Consider the following 27905-nt stretch of genomic DNA (forward strand, 5'->3'; position numbering starts at 1 on the left):
TCACTGTCTGTCAGCGTCTAACCCAGCCAATGTGACCCACGGTGCTGTTTTCTGCTTGGCAAACTCTAACCCCTTCCTCAAGAGCGAAGCTGGGACGCCCAGCCACAGGGGAGTGGCTGGTGGAAGAACTACGCTCTCCTGAGGAGAAGGGAACCTGGAGGTGAGTGTTCATTCCTGGAGCTGCCTCCCCCCCATCCCCCTGAGTTTTTGCCAATTCTTGGCATTGGGCAAACAGCTTCTGCTAAAAGGCAGAGAAGCCAGCAGGGCCTCTGGAGCTCTCTTGGGACGGTAGAGACACAGCATGGCTGGGACTCAAGGGATCGGGACTCCAGGGAGAAGGGAGGCACACGCAGGGGTTTTCCTCCTTTAAAGCATTCTTCAGATCCGTGAGCTCAAGAAGCCTCATGGCAGGAAACTCAGAACCTAAGTAAAAAGCCACTGAAGGGCAGAGTAGAATTCTCAGAAGTTTCATAGAGTTGAGGAAGCAAACATAGGGCTTCAGAGCTCGCCAAGAACGAGGCGCCCTGGACAGCCAGACCCTAGGGACAGGGGTCAGTCAAGAAGCCTGAGCTCCACCAAGACTGCAGGCAGGACCCAGCCAGCTCAGCCCTTCAGGGTTTACGTGATCTGCCTTCACACTGGCCCATCAAGGAAGGGGGCGAGCACCTCTGGGGAAGCCTCTGTACCTTCTCTATAACGCCTGGCACTCAATCAAGAATTACCAGGCACACGGAGAAACAGGACCACGAGGGAAAAACAGGCAACAGAAACAGACCTGCAGATGACTTCAAAATAACTACAATTAATATGTTCAAGAATTCAGGTGGCAAAAACCAGAACCCCACCAGACACTGGGGGAGAAAATGCAAACAGAATTTCTAGAATTGAAAAAATGCAGTAATTGAAATTCAGAATTCAATAAATAGGTTTAAAGCAGATGACACATTAGAGAGAGGATTAGTGAAGTGAAAAGTCAATAGAGAAGACTCAGGTTACAGCACGGAGATGAAGAAACAGTGAGGAAAACCAGAAAAAAGAGCATGGAGACACGAGAGACACAGTCATTCCAGAGAGGAAGAAAGATAAGACAGGCAGAGTTTTATCTGAAAAAGGAATGACTGAAAATTTTCTAAAACTAATGAAAGGACATCGAACCCCAAGGCATGAACCCCAAGCAGGAAAAAAGAAAGAAAATTTAAACTTGGGCACACCAGAGTCAAAATGCTAAAGAACCAAAGACAAAGTCTGAAAATCAGACAGAGAAAAAAGGAACTAGCACAAAGGAGGAACAATAACATCCACACCGACTTCTCCAGGGAAAAATAGGTATCATGGAGGAGAAAGAGTCCCTGATAAAGCCAACGGCAAGGACTGCTATCTGCTTCCAATTAAGGGTAAAGTAAGGATGTTTCCAGACAATTCAAAACAGAGAGACTCTGTAATCAGCAAGCTACACTAAAGAAGTAGTTCGGTGAGAAGGAAGTGATCCCAGGAAGAAACCATAAATCCACACAGGGTAACGACGCAGAGAATCTGGGCACGGCTGAGCGATGTCACCGCGGAGCCACTACTTTACACGCACACAGAAGGTCTGCCGGAGCCAACCTCTCGCTGGGCCGTGAAGACTCTCAGAGTGTCTCGAGGACTTACAGCATGTTCCCTAATCACAGAATTAAACCAGAAGTCAACGCTCTAGAAGGGAACTAGAAAATTACCAGTGTCTGGAAAGTAGGCAATATATTTTGAAACAACCGATGAGTCAAAGAAATCAGAAAAATTCTGAACAGAATTATATACCAAAACTTGTAGGGTGCAGCTAGAGCTGGAGAGCAATTGCCACTTCAAATGCATATATTAGGAAAGAGAGCGGGCTGGAACTGGCTACAAAGTCCTGGGCTCTGGCTTCTGCCCAGTCCCCTCATCCACTCCTCCAGCAGTGCCTTGAACATGCTAATCGCTTCCTGCCTGGGGCCTCCGCACCTGCTGACCTTCTTTTGGGAAGCCCTCTCTCCCTCCTTGCTCGCTCTGGCCCACGTCTCGGGTCCTGAGGAGTCAGTTTAAGTGCAGGACACCCCCACCCCATGCCCGCCCGGGTCTGGGGTCTGGGTCGGGGCCTCAGACTGGGCGTCTTCACTCACTGTCTTTCACAGCTCATCACTGTAATCAGCCACTGTTTGGGCAAATGCTTTTTGTGCAGTTAGTTTTTAAATGTTGTTTGTCATCCCCTAAATGCTGTAAGTGCCTGGCTGGCAGGAACGGAAGCTGTCTTCTTTGTGGTCCTGCCACCAGTGCCAAGCAAGGTGCCTGGCGGATGGAGGTGCTCTGTGCTCCATGTCCGTGTGTGAAAGACGCGCAGGCATCTGGTTAACCACCTAAGTGACCACTCCATGGACTCAGAGTTGCCAAAAGACGCCCACTGTCTTAGAAGAAAATGCTCCGATGTGACCGGTCAGCAGCTGCATTTACTTCTGTGGTATTTACCATACAGTCGACACACATTTGCAAATGCAAGAACTCTCCTACCAAGGACTCGGTCCCCACCCCAGGTTTTAAGTAAAACAATCTCTAACTCTGCCTCCTGTTGGCTCTGTTTGGGAAATTGCAACAGTTTTTTTAGTAAACTCAATTTACATGTTAAATCTGTTCCACACTATGCCATGCTAGGTGTGGTGAAGGGACGACTAAATAAACGACCGCCATCGCTAACCACTGTCACGCAGGCACAGCAGCAGCCGCTGACGGCCCAGGTCCACTGTCCACGGGGGTCTCACCTGCAGACAGGAAACCCAGCAGGAGGCGGGGCCGAGGTCTGAGTCCAGGTCTGCTGGGCTCTAACCTCCGTCCTGCCGCCCACCTTACGTCCACAGGGGCCTCCACGGGACAGCAAAGCCGCCAAGACAAACAGTGAAGCCCAGAGGCCCCAAAGCTGTCCGAGCTGAGCTTGGCCCCCGCCGCACGTCCAGGCGTGACTGTGCAGGTGAGGGAGCCATCCGACCTCTCTGGCCTCAGTTCCCGGTCTGCGAGATGGAACCACCGACAGCAGACGAGGGGCACCGACCCTTCAGTCACACGCTCTACGGGGAGCATTGTCCAGGATGCCCTGGACAGACAGAGTCCCTCCTGCACCACACACGCCAACCCCCTTTGCCTTCAGAGGGCACGAGAATGAAAAAGGAAGTGACAGTCAAAACCACCCGAGTACCTCCTCAGGATGGGGCCACATGGTGGGTGACAAAACGCGGCAGCGCTGACGGCAGAGCCCTGGCAGCTCTCCAGCTCCTTCCCCTGCAGGTAGGTCGAGATCCAGGGAAAGAGGGCGGGGGCTGCCCCACTCGGGAGCCTGGCGAGGGCCTGCCCACTTCTGGGGGTCACATTCCTGGGTGGCTGTCACCCAGCCTCTCCCTGTCACTCAGTGCCTGTGATTCCGGTGAGCCGGAATCTCATCTGGGAGAGGTGGGGTCCCCACCGGGGCAGCGAGAACGCTCCGTCCTCGGGGTCCCAGGTCTCCGTCGCCCCCCGGGGAGCGGGAGGGTCCTGCTCCCCGGCTCCCGTCACTGCGCCAGGGCTGAACTGCAAGAGAAGATTCTCCTCCCCACACCCTCCCTTCAGTCAGCTCGACCAGGACCCACGGCACCTCCCCGGCTTCGGGGGTCCCTGCGGCACCAGGTCTGGACGGGATGTGCCCCCTCCGGGCACCCCCACGGCTTTCAGCAGCGGCCTCTCACCCCTGGTCCCCCAAACCTCCATACGCCGTCACCTCGAGGTGGCAGATCCAAGCCGGTCCCCCCTGCACCGGGCCTGGGAGGGGGAGGGGCAGGCGTGGGGGCCCCAGCGGATTGACAAAGGTCGACGGGTCCCCAGGGACGCCTGCACACAAGGGACCGGCTCTCCCTTCCCCACGGGGCCCCTGCAGACCTTCCTGGACCTGCACCCAAAGCAGCAGCCGCGTCTGCAGCGGACAGGCTGCCGCGCCCCTGTTCCTGACGCTCGGCTCCCGGGCCCCCAGCGCAGGAGCAGGACAGGCGGACAGAACCCTGGTGCTCAGCCCTGTGCCGCCCGACCCCGTCCTTCCGGAGGCAAGACAGCCCCCTGACCGAGCGTCACGCAGAGGCTCGCGGCTCAGGGCCAGGCCGCTCCGGAACCTGCCCAGGGGCGGGGGGGCCAGCAGCACCCCTCCTAGACTCCCGCAGGGGCCTGGGCGCAGTGCCCGGCCCAGCTCACAGGACACGCAGGACCTGGGCCTGGAGAGGCTGGCTCTGCCCCGGCCCCGGGCGTGGGGATCTGAGCCCCTGGAGAAGCCTGAAATCAGGCCTCAGGGCAGGGAGATTTTACAAACGCAGGCGGAGCTCAGGAGGAGGAAGCTCTTACTTGATCGCACCCTCCATCTTCGAGGCTGCCTTGTGGAACTGCTGTGAAGACAGTCTGTACGTCTCAACATTCTGCAAAGAGAAAACAGACCCGACCCGTTACCAGATGGAAGCTTCTCTCCGGCCGCAACCCCACCCGCAGACGTACTGAGTCCACACATGCCGACTTCCTGACCAGGATCGCAGGCAGGGCCCAGCTCCTCATGGACCAGCCGCGGCCGCCAGGACACATGAAGCCCCTGGCTCAGGGGTCACACCCCCGCCGTGAGCGAGGCCCGGCCCGGCCTGCCCCACCGTGTAAATAAAGTTTTATGGGCACACGGCCATGCCCACGATTTGTGACCGCACGGCTGTGGCTGCTCCTGGGCTACGACAGTGTCCACAGAGACAGCGAGGCCCACACAGCCTAAGACAGTCACTATCTTAAAGAAAAAGTTTGCCGGGCCTTCGTCTGGTCCAACCCCATCTTATACGTGGACTCTGCTGCCCAGAGATGTGAAGCAACGTACCTGAAGCCACACAGCAGGCAGCGGTGCCGGGACCACAGCCCAGGACCCCCGCACTCACCAGCACTGCCAGGCAGTCCCAGAGGTACATGCTGCCCTCCTTCCGAGGGCACCCCGTGTGTGCACAGGGCCGGCAGTGGGGGGACGGCAGCAGGACAGAGCTGGGCTGGAGCCTGGGGCCACCACAGCGTCCTTCCGGACAGTCACTCCACTTCTTTGTGCCCCAAGGCGAGTGGCTTCAGGCCACCCAGGCCCAGCACCCCGCATGCCACGTCTCCAGAGGAGACCAACGTAAACACAGCGGCCCCCCAACACCAGCTCCTGGCTGAGCCCCATGAGCCTCACGGGTGAACCCAACATCTCTAAGGACGCAGGCTCGAGAACGAAACCACTCAGAGGAAGCCCAACACGGGGCTGGCGTCGGACGCCCCAGCAAGATGCCCTGTGGAGCTGCTGGGCCCGCGCAAGCCTGGGGCAGCCCCTTCCCACCACAGATGGGCAAACGCAGGCTTCTGGCTTCAGGGCTCCCGTGGGTGCCGGTCAGTCAGGCCCTGCAAGCAGCCAGCGAGGCAGGTGAAGGGACCCGCGGAAACGGAGACTCCACGGCCCATCGGCCTCCGAGCCCGGCTCTCCCAACTCCACCTCCACTGAGTACACAGGGAGCCTGGCCCAAAAGGAACAGACCACTTGGACCAGAAGAGGTGACAGGTGCCCAAATCAGAGCCGTGTGGGGCAAGCGCCGTACCCCATGGGCCCCATCATCCACCTGCAGGGAAGGTAACCAAGGCGGGCGCGGGGAGCACGTCCCCGAAGCACCTGCAGGGCAGCGAAGGCGGAGTCTGTACCCGGGGTGGGGGGCGGAACTAGGCCGGCTGTCCTATCCTGGTACCACGGCCTCTGGGAAGGGCCAGCTGGGAGGGACGCGGAAGGGTGTTCCGAGGCGCAGCTGAGCCCACGAAGGGCAGGGGTTCTGCTCTGGGCTGTGCTGGGGCAAGCCCGCTGCCGGGCCGCCACCCCCAGCTGCTGACTGAGGCCACCCCGCCGCTCCCTGGCATGTTCCCCACCTCTGAACCAGGGAGACAGCCGAGGCCCCTCTGATGGTCAACGGGAGCTGCAAACACCCAGCACACAACAGGCATGAAATAAACGGCGGCTCTCCCCACCCAGCCAGGCTGCCCCCCTCCACAGGGACGTGCTGATGCCCAGCTGTCCAGCCCCGACGCTCCAGCCAAGAGATTCCAACTCCACCTCAACCAGTGGACGGTCAACCGACACTGACCCTGGGGAGGGAGTAAGGACGCAGGTGAATCAGGTCAGGCCCTCTCCGCTGAGCAGATGCTCTCCTGGGAGGTCCATGTTTTAACTCTCTCTGCACATGGCGTCTGCTCTTTGGGTCACTTCCTCCCCCGAGCCCTGTCTCCTAGCCATCAGGCGGGCAGCCCTCCCCGTGGGGCGCCGAGGGAGGCGGGCTCACGGGACGACCGTACCACCCACACGCCACCACTGCCCCTTCTGAAGCCACAAGCCCCCAGCCACGCCGCCCGCGCCCGTCCCCTCCCACAGACAGCCTCGCGGCTCAGGCCTGCCCTCCTGGGAGAGCAGCCGGGCACCGTCCCTTCCCAGGGGAGCACCCGGGGCCCAGATGGGCCCACGGACGCTGGGACCCTGCACCTCCACGCACCGCCCGGCTGGGGAGACCTGCGTCAGCGGCTGCACTGACTGCGACCTCAGCTCGAACCTGTGGTCGGTGAGGCTAGTCGCAGGAAGTGCCCGCAGGCCAAGAAGTGGTGATAGCCCCAGCGCAGCTTCCTCTACAGCCTCAGGATGGCTCAGAGGACCGCCCCCTGCTGCGCCCTCTGCCCATCTAACCTGCCTGAGCAGGACAGCACCGCCAGCGACCCCCTGCCCCGCACTGCGCCCCGCACGCGCCCCGAGGGAGCAGCTCTGGGTCCACCCAGCTTCCTAGGGCCGCTGGAAGACTTGCGCTCTGAGGCCTCAGCCAGCGAGAGCAGGGCCCTCGCAGACTCCAACCAAGGGGCTTCTGGAAGGACCGGGGCCCCCCCACCAAGACCCTGCTGAGCGCTGAAGGTCCCACGGCAGCCGGGCCGCAGGCCATGGGGCTGAGCAAGGCTCCACTCTTCAGGGTGTGCTGAGCGGTGGGGCGGCCGCGTGGACGACACAGCGACCCCTGCAGCCCCGCCGCCCCCTGCTCCCCCCGACCGGTGATCTCTCCTCCCCTAAATTCAGACCCCACGATTTCAGAGGCCCTCCTCCCCCTCCAGCTGCTGCGAGCGAGTCTGAAACCAGAAGACCTGATCTCGATTAATTAAGCCTGCCATTAAAAATTAAATAACGTGAGTGAGAAGGTGTGAGCCTTATCTCAACAGGCTTCAAGAGTCAGTGTTTCTTCAATCACTTCCCAAGCAGTTTTCATATTTCATACTGTCTGATTTCTCCAAGGGCCTGGATTCTGGAGATCAAAAGAGAGGGCAAGGGGAGGGGGGAGGCTGGGGACTGAGGGGGGCTGTCCGTCCCCACTGCAGCCAGGACGGGGGTCCCTACGGCAGAGCTCGGTCTGCCGGCCTGGAGGGGAGCCCCAGGAACGGTGAGAGGCCACCGGGCCGTGAGGGTGGGTGCAGGCCGCGGGGGGCGTCTGGCTCCCAGGCTTCTGTGTGAAACGAGGACGGTCCCAGAGCGCCCTCCACACAGTGTCGTGGGAATTGCTACAAATGCCGCTGAGATGGCACATATAAAACGCTTCGAGCTCGTGGGGCCTGGCACAGAGGAAACAATAAATGTCTTAAACACTTAACACCCAAATGCACGTCAGCCAAGGGAAAGAGAGGGGCATCTCCTGGAGAAGGCGAGCTCCACCAAGGGAGGGGTTTTCAGCCCCTTTGCCTGACCTATCCCCAGAGCTGCCGGCGGTGCCAGCACAGAGCGGCCCCACCAGGGGCGGCTGAAAAAGGGGAGCAGGGGCAGCTCCGCCCGGGCAGATCAAGAGCGTGACGAGCACGCAGCGTCTGCCTGGTCAGTGGAAGTCTCTGAGCTGCCGCTCCGTGGACGCAGCCCCACCGGGAGCACCGGGCCCAGAGAGGCCGCAGGGGCCACGTGAGGACCAGGAGCTGGGACCCCTCCCCCAGGTGAGAGCATTTTAGCAACACTTCGGGAGAGTGTAAGAGAGACAGTCACTGGTTCTGCTCTGAACCATCAACCGGGGACACAGGGCCCACGGGGTTCAAGTGGACCCCCATGCCAGGCGCTGTGGCTGGGACCGGCCAACAGACTGGCCCTTCACACCCAGGGCTATGCTTCCGGTAGGAACGTCTATCCCTCTGCCGGGTGCAGACAGATGGTCAGAGGCAGACGATCCCGCCCAGGGGCCAGAACCTCGAGGGAAAGAGGCAGGCCCCAGAGCCGATCCATCAGCCTTGCATACGTGCACGCCTCCAGCAAGGGATCCAACGTACCGAGGGCCACACAGACTGGACTCAGAGGAGACGCGCGGTTATGCCTAGAGGAACCTGAAGGCCCAGAGCCGGGACACTTCCGGCAAAGTCAGCGCAGCTGTCGGGGCCGGGGACGGGGCCAGGGCTCAAGGAAGCACCAGACTCTGCAGGGAGCAGAGTGAGGAGGGGAGACCCCAGACTCTGCAGTGCTTCAACACGTCCAGCCAGTCATCAGGGATATGGGAAACTCACCAGCCTAATTACCAAAGGCTCTCCAAGCCCACAGGAACGCAAGGGCATTTGGAGAATCTCTGACTTGAAAATAATAAGAAACAAAAGAAAAGACAAAAGTGTTTTGTAAAAAGTCCAAATAGTCAACATAAAACTTTTAAAACTGTTGGGCGTGCAGTCAGTGACACAGTAGGTGAAGGGACAGAAATTCTGTTTTGTTGAGGGACTGAACAACTGGCTATTTGTGAAGCCAGTTCAGCGTCTTTGCCCCTCCCCGCCGTTGGTGCCGCTCCTTCCCCAGTCGCCAGACCCCACCTCGACCCCGCTCCTCCCTCCTCTCTGCTCCTTCCCCCGACCCCCTTGCGCTGCCCTTTCAGCCACTATTGATGCTAAAAATGACCAAGTGAAGCTGGCCGGTTATGCTCTACTCTGCTGATAGTGGAGAAGGCACCCCTTTCCAGACTTGCTCCGGCACTTACCCAGGATGGTAAGGGCCAATCTTGCCCCCATTGCCTGCCCTCATGGATGTCCATCTGAGATCCTTTCAACCCAGGGGTCCCTTCCCTCCACAATCTCCTCATCCTCAGGCACACCATCCAAACTCATCCACAGCCACCATCCTCAGGGCCACACCCAGGGCCTCCCACCCTGCAGGAGAGCCTCACCTAGGATCCCAACTGCAACCTGACGGTCCTACCTAGGATCCTCAAGCATCCCCAGGACAGTCCCACCTGAGACCCACCTCTGATCCTGAGGATGGTCCCACCTGTGACCCCCCCCTCCACCCCGCCCCCCCGGAAAGCCCCACGTGGCACACCTGCCCTCTCACCCCACTGACCACGCCTTTACCCTCCACTCCTCCCACACTCTCCTGCCCTCACTTCCGCTCCCTCCCTGGGCCCTGCTTCCAGCCCCTCCCATCACACCCCGCGACCCTCAGCTCTCACCCAGGTACCTCTGCACCCGGTCACACTCCAGGCCTGGCTGATCCAACCCACCTGCTGCGTCCGCCCCTCAGCCCAGGAGACCCCACAACGAGCTTAGGCTCCAACCTCAGGTGAACCTTCCCCACAGCTTGTAATTCGTGAAATTCCAGGACCGCTGCCCCCACCAGGCCTGTTTCCGAGCCTGAGTTCCTGCTGTGGGCAGATGGCCACTTCTCGACCTCAGAGACGACGGAGGCTGCAGCCAGGCACAAACAGGAGGGTTTCCCCAGGGCCAGGGTGCCTCTGCCTTCGCCCACCCCCGCCGGGCCCCGGGTCCCTGGGCAGCGATGGGTCATCTTTGGGGCTCCGAGGAGCCAGTGACCAGCAGGCCAGGGCTCGTCTGTTTCTTCCCCTCATTTATGAGCGCCTACTGTTCACAGCAGTAAACGAGAGAGGTGCAGCCCTGGCCTTCGCAGAGCTAGCAGCCTGGCTCCTGAAAAACAACAATTCTACCCAGGAACCAGTGCCAAAAAGACACGGCGGGGTAGGGGTAAGACACAGCCAGGAAGGCCGCTCTGCGGGACAGCGTGGGTGGAGACCTGAAGGACATGGAGAGGGAAACGAGATTCAGGGGAGGCTTAGGCTGGGACCACCGCGGCGCGCTCTTGGGAAAGCAGGAGGCGTGTGGCTGGAAGTCGGTCAGCTGACGGCTGGGCCGGGGCCTGGCCACCTCACACAGGGCCCGCTTCAGGGTTGGCAGGAAGCCAGCGGCTGCTCATGGGACAATGCGGTCTGATTTCCATTCTGGAGGGACCACTGACTGCGCCCTCGGAGACGGGGCGGTCAGGACCGGGGTCAGCTCCTGGGGGGGCGGCCCGGGGAGGGGGGAGGCTGCGGAGAGTGCAGGGGAAGGGGCCAGAACACGGCCGCCAGGCGGGCAGCACTGCCCTCACAAGGAAGCCAGGCAGCCCGCCAGGCCTGTGCGCCGGTTAGCTGGTTTTTACACTTCCAGAAACATGTTTGGCTACATGAATATCTAAAGAGTGTGAAAACAAAATGCAGAGCACAATAGAAAACAAAAAGGAATTTTTAAAATGAAGGGACATGAATATTAGCCCACTTTTGTGACTTACTGGTGACCCGACCCCGAGCAAAGGGCCCCAGAGTCAAGGTCTCAGGACCGGCCCCCGCGGGCAGTGACTCAGGCCACAGGGGTGTGGACCAGGCGCCCGGGGAGGCAGGCTCGACACGCACAGGTCCTCAGCACTGAGACTCGGCCCTGGGACCAGAGGGCGCTGCCGGCGGAAGCTACAGGCTGGACGCCCTGCTTCCCAGAGCCTCGTCCCCCGCCCCCGCCCACCCCCGAAAGCCTCCCCGCCCTCTGGCCAGTCAGGTGTGCGGCCCGCGCGGCCCAGCCCATCCGGGGAAGGTCGGGCGGACCGCTCCAGGCCTCACTGGCACCACCAAGCACAAGCTCCCGGGGGACCTGAGTGCCTGGGACACCTGGGGGGCGCAGGTGCCCAGAAGCAGGGCTCCCACGGGCACCACAGCCGTTTCCTAAAATCCCAGCGCCCTTGGCGGCGCCCCGCCCTCCGTGGCTCCCACTGTCCTCACCCGTCCCCGAGGCCTTGCACCCGCGGGCAGCTCGCTGTGGCCCTCAACCCTGGAGCCGCGAGGCCGCCTGAGCCCAGCCCGTAGGCTGCTGGATGGTCTGGGGTGGGGCCCCAGCGTCGGTGTTTAAGGAAGATCCCGGGGGTTCCCTGGCACCCAAGGTGGGAAACGCTGCTCCCGGTCCCGGAAACCCTGAGGTTAAGCCTGCCTTGTCACTGACTAGTCTGTGCCTCCGCCTGTGGCTCCCGCTCCACAAAGAACTCCATCCTCTGAGAAACCTGACTTTTATTTCAACATCGGAAACTACAGTGGGACACTAAAATGTGGTCCTTTGTATTAAGTTTCCTAGCTGCTTGATATTTTGTGGTCTGAGAAGTTTTAAAAGAAAATCAAAGGAGGAAAGAGGGCTGAAAAAAAGGAAAAGGAAAAGGGGAAGTCTGGCGACCTCCGCGCCCCCGTCTCACGGGCCCCCTTGGCTTCCAAAGTAATTGGAAACACGTTCAACCCCGTTGTCAGTTCTGCGGAAACACCAGACCTCCTCTTGCTTCTCCTAAACTGAGTTTTCTTCATGCTTGTCACCTCCTCTGATTCCAACTTCTAATTTTAGAACAGTTTCAAAATGTTGGTAGACAGCAGGCTTTGCGGGGATAATATAGCTCAATGTGTATGAGGTATAAATTACCTAAGTTAAAAATAATTCTCTCCTTTATTGCAAAAATGACTAATTAACTCAATTCAAGTACCGTAAAGGTTCCTGCTAAGTGTTTACTAAAGGTTCTAAGAGACTCTGGGAAAAGATTTCTTTTCTTCTTGACTTCGCCTCCAGGAGAGGGGATTCGCCTGTGAGGAGCACCTACTGCCCGCCAGTCCCCAGGTGCTGTTACACACTTCACGCTGTCTGTTCTGCAGACAGAGCCTGAGGCTGGGAGCCGGACCCACCAGGCGCGTCCGCCCGGAGCCTCCTCCACGGAAGGATTAGTCCAGGCGCTTGACACAAAGAGACGAACAGATGCAAATGAGGGTTTTGGTCCTTCTACAGAACGAATACCTTGATGAGCTGAGACATGCACGAACACACACCTGAACCACCGGTATGTGCTTGCTCTCCGGGCTGTGCAAATGCAAACAGGAAATGTCACAGCACCGAAGAAATCCGCACAGGTTCTCACGGAAGCCTAAAGTTTGGGGGCTGCAAAAGGGTATTTTTTAAAAGGTCCTATTCTCATACCCGCAAATAGAGCCCAACAGCTTATGGGCTGTAGAGACAGCTCATAAGCACGAGCTCCTAAATGAGACAGGCTTGGAGTCGGGGGGTGCTGGGCTGTGCTCAGAGCAGTGGGAGAAGACCAAGAATAAACGAATAAACACACCAGAAATAAGTAAGGTGCGTTTAAAAAGATCGCCCTCTGGCCTGAGCAGCACGTGGCAGCCGCCCTCGGGGGTCAGGGGGCCGTCTGCGCGAGGAGGGACAGAGGCCAGCACGGTTACTGGGGACATTTGCTGCTGCGTGGGGGGGAGTGACAGCCTCTCACAACCGCCGGGGGAGACGATTCCTGACGTGTCACCCTCGGGGGCAGCGGTCGGTGCTGAAGGAACGGGAGCTGTCGTGACCACTATTGTTACCAACAAGTGATCTGTTGAGGAAATTAAACTACTAGCTTCTGGAACCACGGATCGGGAGCAAGGGGGGGTCAGTGTTCACGGCGGCGGGACCCCGAGGCTGCAGGACCCCAAGGCGGCGGCAGCTGATGGGGGGCTCCAGGACCTGGACCCCCAGGCGCTCTGTTCTCCCAGGGAGCGGAGTCCGCCGGCCACAGCCCTGGGGGCTGGCAGCTCCCGGCACGAGTTCCGGGCGCAGAGGGTAGAACGGCCCCAGGCCAGCGGCTGGCAGGCGGCAGGGGCAGCTCTTGTCCCCCCACCAACCCCAAGCCTCGGGCTGGGGTGGCCGAGCCAGGTCACGTCCCTTCCGGCCACCCGCAGGCACCGTGGGGGGAGCAGGGGGGGATGGATCCCAGGGCAGGCCCCACTGCCCTCCTTCTCCGACTCAGCACTGATGCCCGGCCTCCGGGGCCATGCCCAGGGCCCTTCGGTCCAGCCTGATGGCCTCTGCTTCCGCCAGGGCCGCCCTTCTGGAAGATGCCATGCGGCCTCTCCTCCCCGCCCGCTGATCCCGCTCAGGCCGCGCTGCTGAAAGGGTAAAGTTTTGCACCTGGAGGAACCTCGACCCTCCTGCAAAGAGCAGCCCTGCAGCTGCCTTTTCTGCCCCTTCTTCCTTTAACATCCTTCTGTTTCCTTCCATCCTCCTGGAAACCTTATTTCTGCTGCTCAGGCGGAGAGTGTGGCGCAGGCTCATTCCAGCCCTGCGTTCAAATCTCGCACCTCGGAGAAGAGCGTGACAGGCACCAGGTGCGCGTTGCCTGGACTCACCGCTCACTGGGGCTCTGCCCTTCCACCCACTCGCACGCTCCTTCTGGCTGAAGCCACTTGAGTTATCAATATTTTACTCATCATGACCCTTTGCCCCCAAACACTTCAGCTGCATCTCCCAAGAGCAAACTAATTCTGATATTCTGAGTAAACACTAAACAACTACCACAGTCGGGACCCTTCACATCAATAGGATAATTTTCTAATATATAATCTGTATCTGACTGTTCCCAGCTGCCCCAGGAAGCCCCCCCAATCCGGAACGCAGTCGAGGGTCACAGGTCGTGCCTGGCTGACATGGCCCTGCCTGCCCTTCAGTCTAACCTGCTCCCACCCTCTCTTGGCCTTTCAGGACACTGATATGTTTCAAGAAGTCAGGACAGTTGTTTCAGAGAATGTCCCTCAGTTCGAACACTTGTTTTGTCATGATTAGATTCAGGTTAAAATTCCTGGCGGAGAAACGGCAGAGGTGAGGCAGCCGTCCCTCAGTGTGTCCCACCGTTGAGATGAGGAGTTAGGGAGTGGCCACTAGGCTGCTCTACTTTCCCGAGGGGCTGCAGCCATGTCCCCCATCGACACGTCGGTGTATGAGGTCATGGGACACTCCTCCCCCGACCCTGGTGGAACTTTGTGGCTGCTTCAAAGTGACATCACATGGCTTTGGAGGTGGGATCGTGAACACCTGGCACACTGGTGCCTCGCTCTCTGGGAGGAAGCCTGGAACAGCCCACCCGGAAGGGACACGTAAATGATTCGGCCAACAGTCCAGTGAAGCCCCAGCACGGCCACATCCACTGCCAGGGGTGGGGGGGAGAAGGTTCTAGATGGTTCCAGCCCCCAGCCACCATATGGCCCCCGGCAAGGCCTCTGACTTGAGGAAACAGAGCCAAGCTGTTCCTGTGTCCTGTCTGAGCCCCCGACTCTCAGAGCCCGTGACCCTAACCAACGGCTGCTTGATGCCTCTGAGCTTCGAGGTGATTTGCTATGTAGGACCGTAGACCTGCGACCACACCCTTTCCCTCGACAACAAGCACGTGACCTGAAGAGTGATGCTGTAAAAGCATAATTACCCTACTTCCCAACAGTCATGGTTTTTGCCTGAATTGATTATTATTACAACAGTGGCAAATGGGTGACTGTCTATCATTCTCTCCACATTTATTAGTTGTTGTTCCATCGTAAAGACAGTTTTCCTCTCCTTTCCTCCTTTTGTTCCTGTATGTTTTTATGTCAGTTTGGACTTAGATTCTCTTTTTAAAATCCAACGTGTTATAATCCATTTCTGTCGTCACTATTGTGTTGCGCATACAAGGTGTCCGAATTCGGCTCGTGGGACCTCTTTCAGGCCATCTCCTGGGTCCCGTATAGACTCACATGCCCTCACCATGTTCTGAACACTCCTCACTTTTTCACAAGATAAGATGTTAGCCACCCCAACAGGTACGCAGCGATGTCTAACTGCAGGTCTAATTTGCATATCCAATAGCTAATGATGGTGAATGTCTTCTCATGTGCTTATTTGCCATCTGTACATCCCCTTGGTGGATTTTTCTAATTGGATTGTTGGTTTTTATTTATTTATTTTTTGCTGGTGCATTGTGAGAGTATTTTCTATATTCTAGACACTAGTCCTTTGCTTGGACTAGTCCTTTTTTCCCCTTCTATAGCTCCTCTTTTCATCTTCCTCACAGGGCCTTCCACAGAATGAAAGTTTTTAATTTTGATGAGGTCCATTGTAACATTTTTTCCTTTTATGGATCTTGCTTTTAATCTCAGTACCAGATGTTGTTAGTACATAGCAATCTGTAATGTAGTTGATTTTCGTGTGTGGGTCTTGTGTATGGTGACCTTGCTAAAAGCCTTTATGAGTCCTAGGGTTTCCTCTTCTTTTTTCTTGGATTCCTTAGGTCATCTATGCAGATGATCATATCCTATGCAAACAGGGACAGTTTTATTTCTTCCTTTCTAACCCACAGCCTTTAATTTCTCTTTCTTCTCTTACTGCAGAGGCTAGTGTCTCACTGGTGGCGTAACTCTAACCCTGCTTTTAGTGGACGTGTTGACAGGCACCTTGTTGCCGTGGTGGGGCGGGGGGCGTTCAGAATCTCATCCATGTCTCTGGTGACAGCTGGTGGTTTTGGTACATACTCTTTAACAAGTTAAGGTAGTTCCCTTCTATTCCCGATTTTCCAAGAGTTTTTGTCATGAATGGGAGTAGATTTTTGTCAAATACTTCTCTGTATCAATTAGTATGATCATATGTTTTTTCCCTCAGCATGTTGATATAACAGATATCATTGATTTTCAGACACTGACCCAGTCTTGCACACCCAGAATAAACCCCACTTTGCATAACATGGTGTATACACACAGTATATAATTCTTTTCATACAGTGCTGAATTTGGTTTGCAAATATTTTGTTGAGGATTTTTGTGTCTAACTTCATGAGAGACATTGTAGTTTTCTCTTGTCTTTGGTTTGGTAACACTGCTTGTCTGACAAAGTATTGAATAATACTGGCCTCATAAAATGAGTTGGGAAGTTTCCCCTGAGCTTCTCTTTTCTAGAAGAGATTGCGTAGAATTGGTTTTAATTTCTTTAACTGTTTGGTAGAAATCTCCAGAGATACCATCTGGGCCTCGAGATTTCTTCTCCTGGAGTCTTAAAGTCATGAAGTCCATTCCTTCAGTGGTTACAGGACTATTCTGTTTATCAATTTCATCTTGGCTGAGTTTTAGCAGTTTGTGGTTTTCGAAGAATTGGTCCATTTCTTCTATGTTGTGGAATTTATGAGCATAAAGTGGTGTTACTTCATTCCCTCCCAGTGGCCATGGAATCTGTGGGGATACAACCTGCTTCACTGCTGATGGGGGTGACCTGTGTCTTCTCTATACCTTTGTCAGTCTTGTTGGAGGTTTATCAATTTTATCAAATTGTTCCAAGAACCAGCATTTTGTTTCATAAATTTTCTTTAGTGTTTTCCTATTATGATTATATTTTCTGTTCTTATCTTTTATTATTTCCTTCCTTCTGCTTGCTTTGGGTTTATTTTGCCGTTCTTTTTCTAATTTCTTGAGCTTTTAATTTGAAACTTTTCCTCTTTTCTAATTTAGGGATTCACTGGTATAAATTTCCCATTCAACCCTGCTTAAGCTATATCCCATATATTTTGATATGTGGTTTCTATTCTTTCAAGTTTGTTAAGGTTAGTTTTAGGGCCCAGGATATAGACTATCCTGGTCCCGCAGGTGCTTAAAAAATACATGCATTTTGCTATTGTTGGAGTATCCTTTATATGTCAGATCCTGCTAGTTGGTTGTGTCATTTAGACCCTTTACGTCCTTGACAATCTTCTGTCTAGCACTTCTATCAGTTGCTGAGAAAAGGGGATATTGAGGTCCCCAAACTATTATTTTAGGTTTGTGTGTTTCTTTCTGCCCACTCAGTTTTTGCTTCACATGTTTTAAGACTCTCTTCTTCGGTGCATACACATTTAGGATTACTAAGTGTATGTGTATTACTATTACCTTCCTCGTAGACTGATCCTTTTATCATCATATAACACCCTTCTTTGTGTCTAGTAATTTTCTTTGCTCTGAAGTACTTTATCTGATATTAATGACCACTCCTATGTTTTTCTGGATCGATGTTTACATGACATATCTTTTTTTTTTTTAATCTACTTTTTTTTTTTAATTGTATTTATTTATTTATTTATTTATTTATTTATTTATTTATTTATTTATTTATTTATTTATGGCTGTGTTAGGTCTTCGTTTCTGTGCGAGGGCTTTCTCTAGTTGCGGCAAGTGGGGGCCACTCTTCATCGCGGTGCGCGGGCCTCTCACTATCGCGGCCTCTCTTGTTGTGGAGCACAGGCTCCAGACACGCAGGCTCAGTAATTGTGGCTCACAGGCCTAGTTGCTCTGCGGCATGTGGGATCTTCCAAGACCAGGGCTCGAACCCGTGTCCCCTGCATTGTCAGGCAGATTCTCAACCACTGCGCCACCAGGGAAGCCCTGACATATCTTTTTTTCACCCTTTTACTTTCCATCTATGTCACTGTATTTGAATTGAGTTTTTTATAGACAGCAGAGTTGTGTGTGTGCATGTCTGTGTGATCTTCTCTGGCAATCTTGGCCTTTTCACTGGTATATTTAGACCATTTACCTTTAAGGTGATTACTGACAGTTAGAGCTTAAGTCTTCCATCTTATCACATGTTTTCTGTTTGTTCCCTCTGTTCCTCCTCCATTTCTCTTTTCTTGTCTTCCTGTCAGTTAAACATTTCACCAGATTCCATGTTGATTTATTAATAGTGTGTCTGAGTCACTGCTTCACCTAACTTTCTCAGTGGCTGCACTGAGCATTACAATGCACACATGTAATATACAACCTGCTGCTGCCGACGCTCTACCGCTCAGGGTCAAGTCTGCAAGCCTCACTTCCACTTAGGTTCCTCCAGCCTCTCCACTTTTTAAAGTCTACTTTGAGCATTTTTTGTACATGCATTTGTCTCACATCATACGATGTTATATTTTTTGTTTCAACAATCAAATATGATTTTAAAAATTCATGTGAAGAAGGATAATGTTGTATTTATCTGCATTTTTTATTTCTCCTTTGTTATTTCTTTCTTGTTCATATTCCCAAATTATTTCTTTTATCATTTCCTTCTGTTTGAAGAACTTACTTTGCCATTCCTTACAGGTACACTGGGCAGCCACAAATTCTCTTAGCTCTCTGTAATCCGAGAACGTCTTCATTTCCTCTTCATTCCTAAAGGATAGTTTTGCTGGGTGTAGAATTCATGGTTAACAGAGTTTTTCTTTCAGGACTCAGGAAATAGGCCACTTCCTCTGGCCTCCATGACTTTACATGAGATTCCACCATCGATCAAATCGGCCTCCCTGCATACGTAACATTGGTTTTCTCTGACTCCTTTCAAGTTTTGTCTTTAGCTTTCAGAAGTTTCATGATTGTGAGTCTAGGTGTGGCTTTCTTTGGGTTTATCTTTGGGATTTGCTCAGCATCTGGATTCAGAGCCTTTACTGCACTATTGTGTCCACTTGGTTCCTCCAAGGCACTGGGGCTCCTGCTGACCCTGCGGGGTTGCCTGCAGAGCAGGAAGTGCTTCCCCAGGCTGTGCTCCCCCGCCAGCCACTTGTTGGGGAGGGGTCCCCCTGCCACTGTCAGGCATCTTTTGCCTACAGGGCACAAGGAGCACTGCCCCAGCCACTTGTGGGTGGGACATCCCCTGCCGGCCAGCAGCTCACCAATGATCTGGGTGGGAGCAAGGACCCTCTGGTCCACAGGACAAAGTGCTCTTCCCAGGCCAGTGCTCCCTGGCTGCCCCCAGCCCTGCTGTGGCAGGGTCCCCCTGGTGTGCTGTCGAGCCATTTGGGGTCTCGGGGGAAGAAGGGAGTCTCTGGCCCCAGGGATGAAGAACACTTGTTGGGGGTGCATGCCAGGGGCTCTCACCAGACCCCCAGTATGGCTGGGGGGCTCCATCTCAATCTGGAGGAATGTGAGCCGACCTGCGAAGCCGTCTGCCACTAGGTTGGGGCCGAAGACACTGGCCCTGGTTGCCTTCTGTCACTGGGAGGGGGTTGTGAGCACCTGGGCCACCGCGCTGTTCCTCCAGCCCAGGGTCCCTCACCAGCTCTTCGTCTTCCTTCCTTTCAGAGTCCTGTGGTGCCTCTCAACTTATTCCAGGGTTCCCAGCTGTACTTGGTGGGGAGAGCAGGGAGAGGGGAGCCCAGACATCTTCTCTCTGGAAGTCCCTCTCTGTGGGTGGTATCTGTCTGATAGATGGCTGGGTTCATTTATTTCTGCTTGTATTAATTTTTAACACCATCTCTGTCGATTTAATTTTTAAATAAGAAAAACATTAACATGGTTCAAAAGTCAAACTATTTATAAAAAACACACTCAGAGATGTCCCACACCCTCCCTGTCTTCCCAGCCCATTCCCACTCCCGCTTGTAGGTAAAAAATCTCATTAGTTTCTGGTTTATCCTTCTTGAGGTTCATTTTGAAAACTAAGGAGATTCGTACACTTCTGTCTTTTTTTCTCATTTCAGCAGAGGCATGATTTTGGCCTCAGAACCTCAGTCAGCTGTTAATCATTCAGAGCCCAGCGACTTAAAATCTTCGTAATCTCTGTGTTTCCCTTTCAAAACCCCTTCAGATGCCTCTCTGATTCCATTTAAACCCACTCCCTCCTTTCTGCTCAATTCCTCCATCTGTTGAGTCGTTTGTCTGCTTTCCCTCTTTAAATTTTACTGATCCAGTTTTTTCCAGACTTTCCTCATCGTTCTCATTCTTTCTTCCATCATTAACACATCTGAGAGGCGATCTCAAAGAAACAAGGCGCGGCCTTGATGGGAGTCTGCAGTGAGGCGATTTCTGCGAAGCGAATCCTGTTCCCCAGGAAGCCCCTGGGGCGCCCTGGGGAAGGGCAGTCCAGGAGAGGATCAGGAGCAGCCTGGACAGAGACGCCTGTGTGCTCAAGGTCACGTGTTCGGGGGAGAGAGGTGCTGTCAGCAACACTGCGACGAAACGGGACGTTCACAGCCGCACGTCAGCTGGCAGGGGCCCCGCTGCCTCGCGGAGCCCCGCAGTCCCGGCAGCTCAGCTCAGCCGCTCCTCACCGAGCTCGAGCTTCACACCAGCTCTCCCCCAAGCACCTCCTGCCGCTTCGTATCCCTAGAGCTCCCCGGGCCCCTCCCAAGCGCCCCACCCACAAGGCCAGCAACGCCGCTCCTGGGTCCAGGGGTTACCGGAAACCTGATGGGAAGGGGCTCCACTCGGGACCACTGGCAGCGCCTTCCGATCGGCTTCTCCGCCGGACAACACGTGTTCCTGGGCGTCCACAGGGAAGTGGGCCGTGGGAGCAGGTGCCACAGGGACGCCCGGGGCAGGTGTCCGCAGGTACCGCTGTTCTAGGCAAAGCTGCCAGCTCAGCTGGTAACCAACAACCAGGTGCCGCAACGTCGTCTGTTTGTTTTAGTGACGCCTGGCATTCTCGACAGAGGCCATGAGCACGTCCACACACTTGCCTCTGAACAAGAGATGGGACGGCCTGTGTTCCTCCTGGGAGGATGGCAGGAACCCGGCTCCACGGGGTCCACATGGACAGCCCTCCCGGAGACAGTGATGGGCCGGAATCTTTACGTCCCAAAACATTTCAAGTAAGACATGAAGTCCTTTCTTGAGCCGTTTAACTCGGGTAAATAACCTAACCTCCCTCTGCTTGAGTTCAGAGGCTGGTACTGTGAGATCCTAAGAGCGCCAAGTCCCCCCCTAAACTGACTTTGGTGTATTTAAGAAGGCACCAGGCAAGAGGCCACCAAGAGCCCCAGAATCTTTACATTCCACGCCCTTCCCACGTGATCCCCGGGTTCCGAGTGTCCGGGACGGCCCCGGCCCGGCTGCCCTGCAGTGGGAGCTGCGCCTGCCCAGCCCCACGTCCGCCGTGTCTGGCGACGGGCCCGAGGTGCCGCTGACGGAGGTGGGAAGGCCTTCGCTCTGCAGGGACCCGCGGGCTGGCCTCGGGTGGGTAGGCACACAGGCCGCGGCCCCAGAACCTGTGCTGGGCGTGTGTCCACAGAGCACCCTTCCCCCCCCGCTTCCTCTGCTCTGGATTTGCAGGTTTGCTGCTGTACGTGTAAGAATCACGTCCCGACCTGGAGCTCAAGCTGGGGCAAGAGGCCGACCCCCATCAGGGGCTGGGGACACTGAGCTGGGCCAGCGGATGGTGGGGCGGAGTCTGAAGGGCGTGCAGGGCCCAACCAGGTGACGTCCCGGGCCGGGTGAGGAAGCACAGTGCAGACAAGGCAATGAGAAATCTGGACGGGACAGAGGGACGGCCACTAAGGCCAGGAGACCATCAGGGACGATGCCCTCGTGTGGGTGACAGATGACGGAGATGCGGATGCAGAGGAGGGGACAGTTTTAACCATCGGGAAGTGTGGGGATGGGTGAAGTGTAGGAAACACACAGACAGGGAGAGGAAAGAGCCCAGCAGACCTTGGCTTTCCCAGCTGGGGGGCGAGTTCCCAGGAAGATGGTCCGTGTGGAGACGTGAGCCCTGCATACAGAGCCACTGCGGTGGCCTCGCATGGCCCCCACACCCGCCACCGCCTCGCGCGCCTGGCCATCCTATGCGCTCGGCCACTGCACCGCCCCTGCCACGTGGCTCTGCGGCCGCTTCCTCCTGACTCAGCGACCACTCTCCTTCCTGAGGCTCCTCCCAGCTTGACTGCACTGTGACCCCCGTCACTGACCCTGAGGGCAGGACGAGGTGCAGGCGGACCTTCTACTACAGCAGGCATAACACCAACCTGGGCACTTAGCGCCACGGGCTGCCTTGAGGGGACAGCTCCTCGGACAGTCACCTCCAAGTGCAGGACGTGGCATCAGACTGTCTAGGAGGACACAGTCTGGATGCAGAATAGGCAGGGCCACGTGGCTATTTCCTTTCTGGAGCATATCTGGCTGCCCATTAAAAAGATAAATCCCGGGCTTCCCTGGTGGTGCAGTGGTTGAGAATCTGCCTGCCAATGCAGGGGACACGGGTTCGAGCCCTGGTCTGGGAAGATCCCACATGCCGCGGAGCAACTGGGCCCGTGAGCCACAACTACTGAGCCTGCGCGTCTGGAGCCTGTGCTCCGCAACAAGAGAGGCCGCGATAGTGAGAGGCCCGCGCACCGCGATGAAGAGTGGCCCCCACTTGCCACAACTAGAGAAAGCCCTCGCACAGAAACGAAGACCCAACACAGCCAAAAATAAATAAATAAATAAATAAATAAATAAAAAAGGATAAGCCCAACTTTATTTTCAGTGTGATAGTTTGGGAACTTAAAAAAAAAAAAAAAAGATAAATCCCAGTGTGAACAGGGCGGCCGGACTAGGATTCTGAAGTCAGCCAGCCCCAGACGTACATCCCACGTCCACCACTGAGGAGGCCGTGGGGCCGCGTGCAAGCTGCACGTGGTCCCTGAGACCCAGCAGGAAGGGCCACGTCCACACACGGGGCCTGTAGGAGGCAAACAAAGCCTTGGGAGGTGCCTGCCCCCCGGGCAGAGGTAGCAGCTGTGCGTGGGCACTGGAAAGCCAGGGTGAGAGCAGCGCCGGCAGCTGGGGACCGACTGCAGCGGCCGGCGAGGACACCAGACACCTCCACGGCAGGAGGGCAGCTTAAGCGGTAAGGTCTTTAAAAACACTCTTCCGAGAAATACAATCACAACCGATCTTGATACGAGACCCGGGGTGGAGAGCCGGCCTCAGCCCAGTGCACCTGTGCAGGTGATCTCCGGGAAGGGCACAAAGGTGACCTCTGCCCTGTGCTCCCGACAGGGCACAGGGGCCATGGGACGGATGGCCAGGGCCGGGGAGTAGGGCCAGGAGGGCTGGGGCCCCGGCAGGCTGAGCTGCTGGGAAATGCCAAGCACAAAGACAGGGCTTTAGAATCTGATTAGGAGAGACGGGGACCAGGACAGGCCCACGCTGGTGAGAAGGGGTGCGGTCAGCAGGGGGTGGAGAGAAAGAGCCCCGGAACCCCCAGCCTCCGCCCAGGAGACGGAACAGAGTGAATCCAACACGGATACCTGGGGTCGGCTGCAGACAGCGACGGCATGCTAGATGAATTCTCGTCCCCACCCAGGCGAGTCACGCAAGCTCTGAACTCCCTGACGGAGACTCTTGTTGCTCTGGCAACTCAGAATTCAGAGAAAATGGGAAGATACCAGACAGGACCATGTCCACGTTAGCAAAGGGAGAAAAGGTGGGTTTTGGGAAACCTAAGTTTGGTGACCAGTCACACCCCCGACAGGATTCGATCGTCTGAGTCCTTAGAAACAGAAGTGCTGGCAACCAGGGTGGCCACAGATGGGACACAAGTCAGGCTGACCCACTTCCCCACTTCTGTCTTAGGTGTCAGGGACACGGCCCAGGTCCCTCTAGGTCTAAGAGCACAGCACTCACCGCTGTACCAGTTGACTCTCAAACCACTGAGCTGCCTTGGGGCCGCTTTCCTACATGTGAAAAGAATCGGATTGGATCAAGGGTCCTCCTGTCTCACCTTATCGGAGGCGGCTAGCCCAGGTATAAGCAGCCCATTCTTGTTAAGAAAGGCCGGGCCTCAGGGCATAGCTCTGCTCAGCTCCAGGGACCCTGGGTGACAGCTTCCCAAGGGGGCCTGGCCAGGCGGCCCCCTGGGAGCACAGGCTGAACCGCCATCCTTGGTGCCCATCCTTCCCACAGCGGCCGCTCCACTGAGTGTGTGACAGGGTCGCCTTGGGTTGTAACTCATTTCCCCGAAGCGTGAGGCTGGGCCCTCTTCCTACACCCCTGACCAGCAGCCACCTTCTCTTGTGAAGCGGACTTCCCTGAACCTACTCCCCTTCCTCGGAACCTTAAGCAGTTCCTGTTTTCCTGGAGAGGCTCAGGGATCCCAGGCAGGGCTGCTTCGTGCCGCGCTGAGAAGGCTGCAGGCCTGGCAGGATCAAGGCACAGCCGGCTCCTTAGGAAAAGCAAGCCCAAGCAGAAAAAAACGGAAACCAGGAGAAGCACTAACTGCTCACAGGCAGAGGCTGGGATGGCGGGGAGTGGGTGCACCTCTTGGGGAAAGAGCCCGAAATCCAGGAAGAACACACGTTTCCAAGGTCCTCCCTTTCTCCCTGCCTCACTCTTTGAAACTAGACCCCAAAAGTGCCCTCTCCACTTGCAGCTGCTGAGTTGAGAAAAGTAAGACCATACTGACGGAGCTGGCAGGCCCACTGGTCACAGGAAGGTCTCAGGCGTCCCTCGTCTGGGGCCCTAGCCCTCAGCACCCCCTCCCCTCCCACCCTGGACTGTGGGCTCCGCATGGCAGGAACCACCACTGCCCGGCACTGAACAGAGCCAAACTAACGCGGGATGAACGGGTGGGTCCTCCAGGCACTCCGGGGGCTGCTTTACGCACACAACCACGCGTCCCCCAGACAGCTGGCAGCGCGGGTTTGAAATTCCCGTTTCAAAGACGAGGAAACTGAGGCTCCGGAATTTAGACAACTTGCTCCAAGTCCCAGGCTGCTGTGCTGCTGAGGCGGAACCAGGGCTGAGCTCTGCTGGACCCCGGAGCCGCCCGCCCCACCCGCCTGGGCCTGGGCCCAGCGAGGCCTGGAGAAGAGGCCATCCCTGGAGATGAGACTGCCTCAGACACACCCGCTGCTGCTGGAGCGCGGCCTGCAGTCTGCAGGGGAGAGAACACGGAGCGGACGGCGGGGCTGGTGCCCAGCCCCCCACCATCAGTGCACGCTGCCCTCTGCCTCCCGCCTGAACGGACATCACGCCGCCTTTGCTTCCTGGGCCGAGACCCTGGCGAGGCCGCTGTGAACGCAGCAGCGCACCTCTCTCCGCGGGAAAAGGAAAGCCCTCCTCGCTCCAGCCTGGCGGCCTGGGCACCAGGAACAACTGTGCAGGAAGATCACAAGGCACAGGCGCCCAGCAAAACATGCTCCCCTCACTCAGGAATAACCGTCACGGGCACAGAAGGGTCACGAAGTCCCCTCCCCTGAACACTGGTCTGGACTCCGCGGGCTCTCCTGCCCACCGCCGCCGATCACACGGCCGGGTCCAGACGGCGTCCTCCGGGCAACGGGCCTCTGCGCCTCCCGCCCCGACCTTCCCCACCCCGACTGGCTCCCAGCTGCTGAGGGGTCGAGGATGATCCAGCCGCTGTTCCAAGTCTGCCCCGAACAGCTTTCCACCATCAATTTCCAGGTGTAAAAGGAAACCAAAAAAAAAAGAAGCTTGACGATTGGAAGGTGCAGAAGCTGAAAATGTCAAAGTCTGAGCATTCAACAACTGAGGCAGAATTTATATAAAAATACAACAGCAACAGCAACTGGAGAAGATTCTCCGTGGTCCCAGCCATTACAGGAACACAACTGTCCCCCGAGAAGGCCCACTAGGCCTGCCCAGCCCCTCTCCCCCTCCACCCCACCTCCCTCCAGAGACCCGGCTCCTGTTTTGCAAAATGCTAGTGTTTAAGCATCTGCACACCTCTTCTGGAAGCTTTTAGTAACTGCTCTCAACCACGCAGGCAAACCTCACTCAAAAGAAGGGGCCCATCTGCCTACGTAAGGAGTCCGGACCTGACCTAGGACGAGCGGGAGGACGGTGAGAAAGAAGCAGAGCACGGGCTGTAAGGACAACCAGAGGAGAGTCACCTTCCGTGCTGCACACCTCACACGCCTGGCGTCCCCCAGACACCAACGGGTGGCCCCCTTCTGTCCCCACGGACAGGCTCCAGTGCCCGTGCCTGCCATCAAGTCTGCAAGACACCGCCAACCTCAAAGCTCCAAATTGAGACAAGGGACTCCAGGACCCTCGGGGACAGCAGGCGTGTGGTGGCTTGGCCACGGTCTCAGGCGTAGGGAGAGCCATGGGATAACCTGCCAACCATCGCCTGCCACAGTTTCAGCGTCTCTTTGAAAACTCCTTCATGATCAACATACTAAGCCGCCCAAACAGGAAGCAAGTTACAAAGTTACCAAATGAATTTTCGTTGTTGCAGATTTGAAAAAGGGCAGGTGATGTGCCTCTGAAACTTGTTCCTTTCAAAGGCTCATCTTCAGAAAAGTAGAGACGGGCCCTCTGATCCCTGACCCCCAGGAGAAAATCAGTAACGGCGCTCATGTATTTGTACCGTGACGGTCACACTGTCACCACCTCTTCCCAGCGCAGAACTGCGGGGTCAGTTTCCTGAGCCCGCCCGGAGCTCGGGGCCCAGCCGCCCTCCCGCCAGACCGCTCACCTGCCTCTCCAGGCGCCCGAGCTGCTCCTTGTATAAGGCGTCGCGGCGTCTCAGCTCTGCCTCTCGGCTCTCCAGCTCCCCGGCCTGCAGGGAGAGCAGAGTCCAGTTAGCCGTCGGTGACCTACGAACGGAAGCCCACGCAGTGCCACGTCGCTACTGCCGTTAAGGGGGGGACCCTGCAGCACTGACCAGGGCAAGCGTGTGCACACGCGCCCCACGGTCTCCAAAGGCAGGCAGGGTGACTAGGGCCCCATCACAACGCAGAAACAGAGCGGCTTAGGTGACGGCCCCGAAGCTCAAAGCCACAAGCGGAGCTGGGGTCGAGCCTGGGCAGAGAAGGGCCTGGACGGAAGCTGTGCAGCCTCAAGGCACGCAGGCCGGAAGCACTGCGCCGTCGCCATAGCACATGTGCCGCCGACTCACTCCCTGAGCTCTGAGCGGCAGGGACGCCCTGATGTCCTCCTTCTGCTGAGCAAACCACCTGTCTCCAAGGGCCAGGGAGCTGAAAGGTGAGCAGCCTTGGAACCCAGAATCCTAGGCCTCCTGACGGGAACAAACAGAACACTGGTGCACACGGCCGAGGACCCTCACAAGGTCACAGCAGGCTACCCGGGCCAGCCCTCGTTTTTCTCAGGCACGGCAGGCAGGTGGCCCTCAGGTCAGAGCCAGACGTTAGTGGGTGTTGCCACGTGACACACACGCCTGTAAGGCGGCTGGGGCACTGGGGGTGAGGGGGAGCTCCTGTCCTCATGGAGCTTAGATCCCAGCAGAAGAGACAGAAAAATAGGACAACTGCAGATGGACACGGGCTGGGGAACCACAGATGGACAGCTTACAGGGTAACGACCGTCGTTCTCCCTAAGACATTTCCCAGTCGGCCTTCTGGGGAAAAACACTGAATAAAGCACACTGTCTCCAACACAAGGTAACATGTCACCATTATGCGTGCCAGCTCTTGGGTCACAGTCTTTTAAGGGGGAAGTGAAGGGACCTGTCAGATGAGCATGCTCGATGCACCTGCCCTGCTCCAAACACAAGGCAGATAAAACCACGGAGACACAGCCGAATTTGCTAACAAGATGCAAACGTCCAACAGAACAGACGGGCACAGAGGCAGGTGAGGCCAAAGCCACAGCCTTGGGCAGAGGTGGCTGTGGGGCCAGCTTCGCCCCCGGAGCCCAGGGCTCCCCCAGAATAAGAAGCCAACCTGAAAATCCTGAGGACCCCATGTCAGGCCATGGTTCTCAATCTGCCAGAAGCTGGGTTCAGCCCAGAGGCCACAGCTCCAGCCCCGTGAACCCCAGGCCACAGCTGGGTGGCACGGGGACTGGCTGGCACTTGGTGCCACAAAAATGCTCGGCAGGGAGACAAGGAAATAGAGAGAAACAAAGTCAACAAGACCAAAACCAAAACTTGCGCTCAAAACAAGCCTGCAAACCAAACCCCAAATACGGTGAGGAAGCGTAAGCTTAGAAAGGCTGCCCATCAAACAGCAGCTGATACGAATTCACTCCAGACAAAATTCACGTGATGGGACGTTATGACACGGTTTTTTAAAACTTTTTATTATGCAAAATTGTATTACT

At 56.3% G+C, this 27905-nt stretch overlaps 1 protein-coding gene across 2 annotated transcripts in view; it reads right to left on the reverse strand.

Annotated features, from left to right (window-relative positions):
- CHCHD6 (coiled-coil-helix-coiled-coil-helix domain containing 6) overlaps positions 1-27905 on the reverse strand; it is a 130419-nt gene that overhangs the window by 20308 nt on the left and 82206 nt on the right. Inside the window, exons 5-6 of one of the 2 annotated variants that reach the window (XM_082414028.1) lie at positions 26320-26403; positions 4369-4439 (exon numbers count right to left, since the gene is read on the reverse strand). In XM_082414028.1, coding sequence (XP_082270154.1) covers positions 4369-4439; positions 26320-26403 — 155 coding nt within the window. The remainder of the gene's footprint in view (positions 1-4368; positions 4440-26319; positions 26404-27905) is intronic. The other variant, XM_082414029.1, reaches the window with a different exon arrangement.

Source organism: Balaenoptera physalus, assembly GCF_965194825.1.
Source record: "Balaenoptera physalus genome assembly, chromosome: 11".
NCBI classification, from domain to species: domain Eukaryota; kingdom Metazoa; phylum Chordata; class Mammalia; order Artiodactyla; family Balaenopteridae; genus Balaenoptera; species Balaenoptera physalus.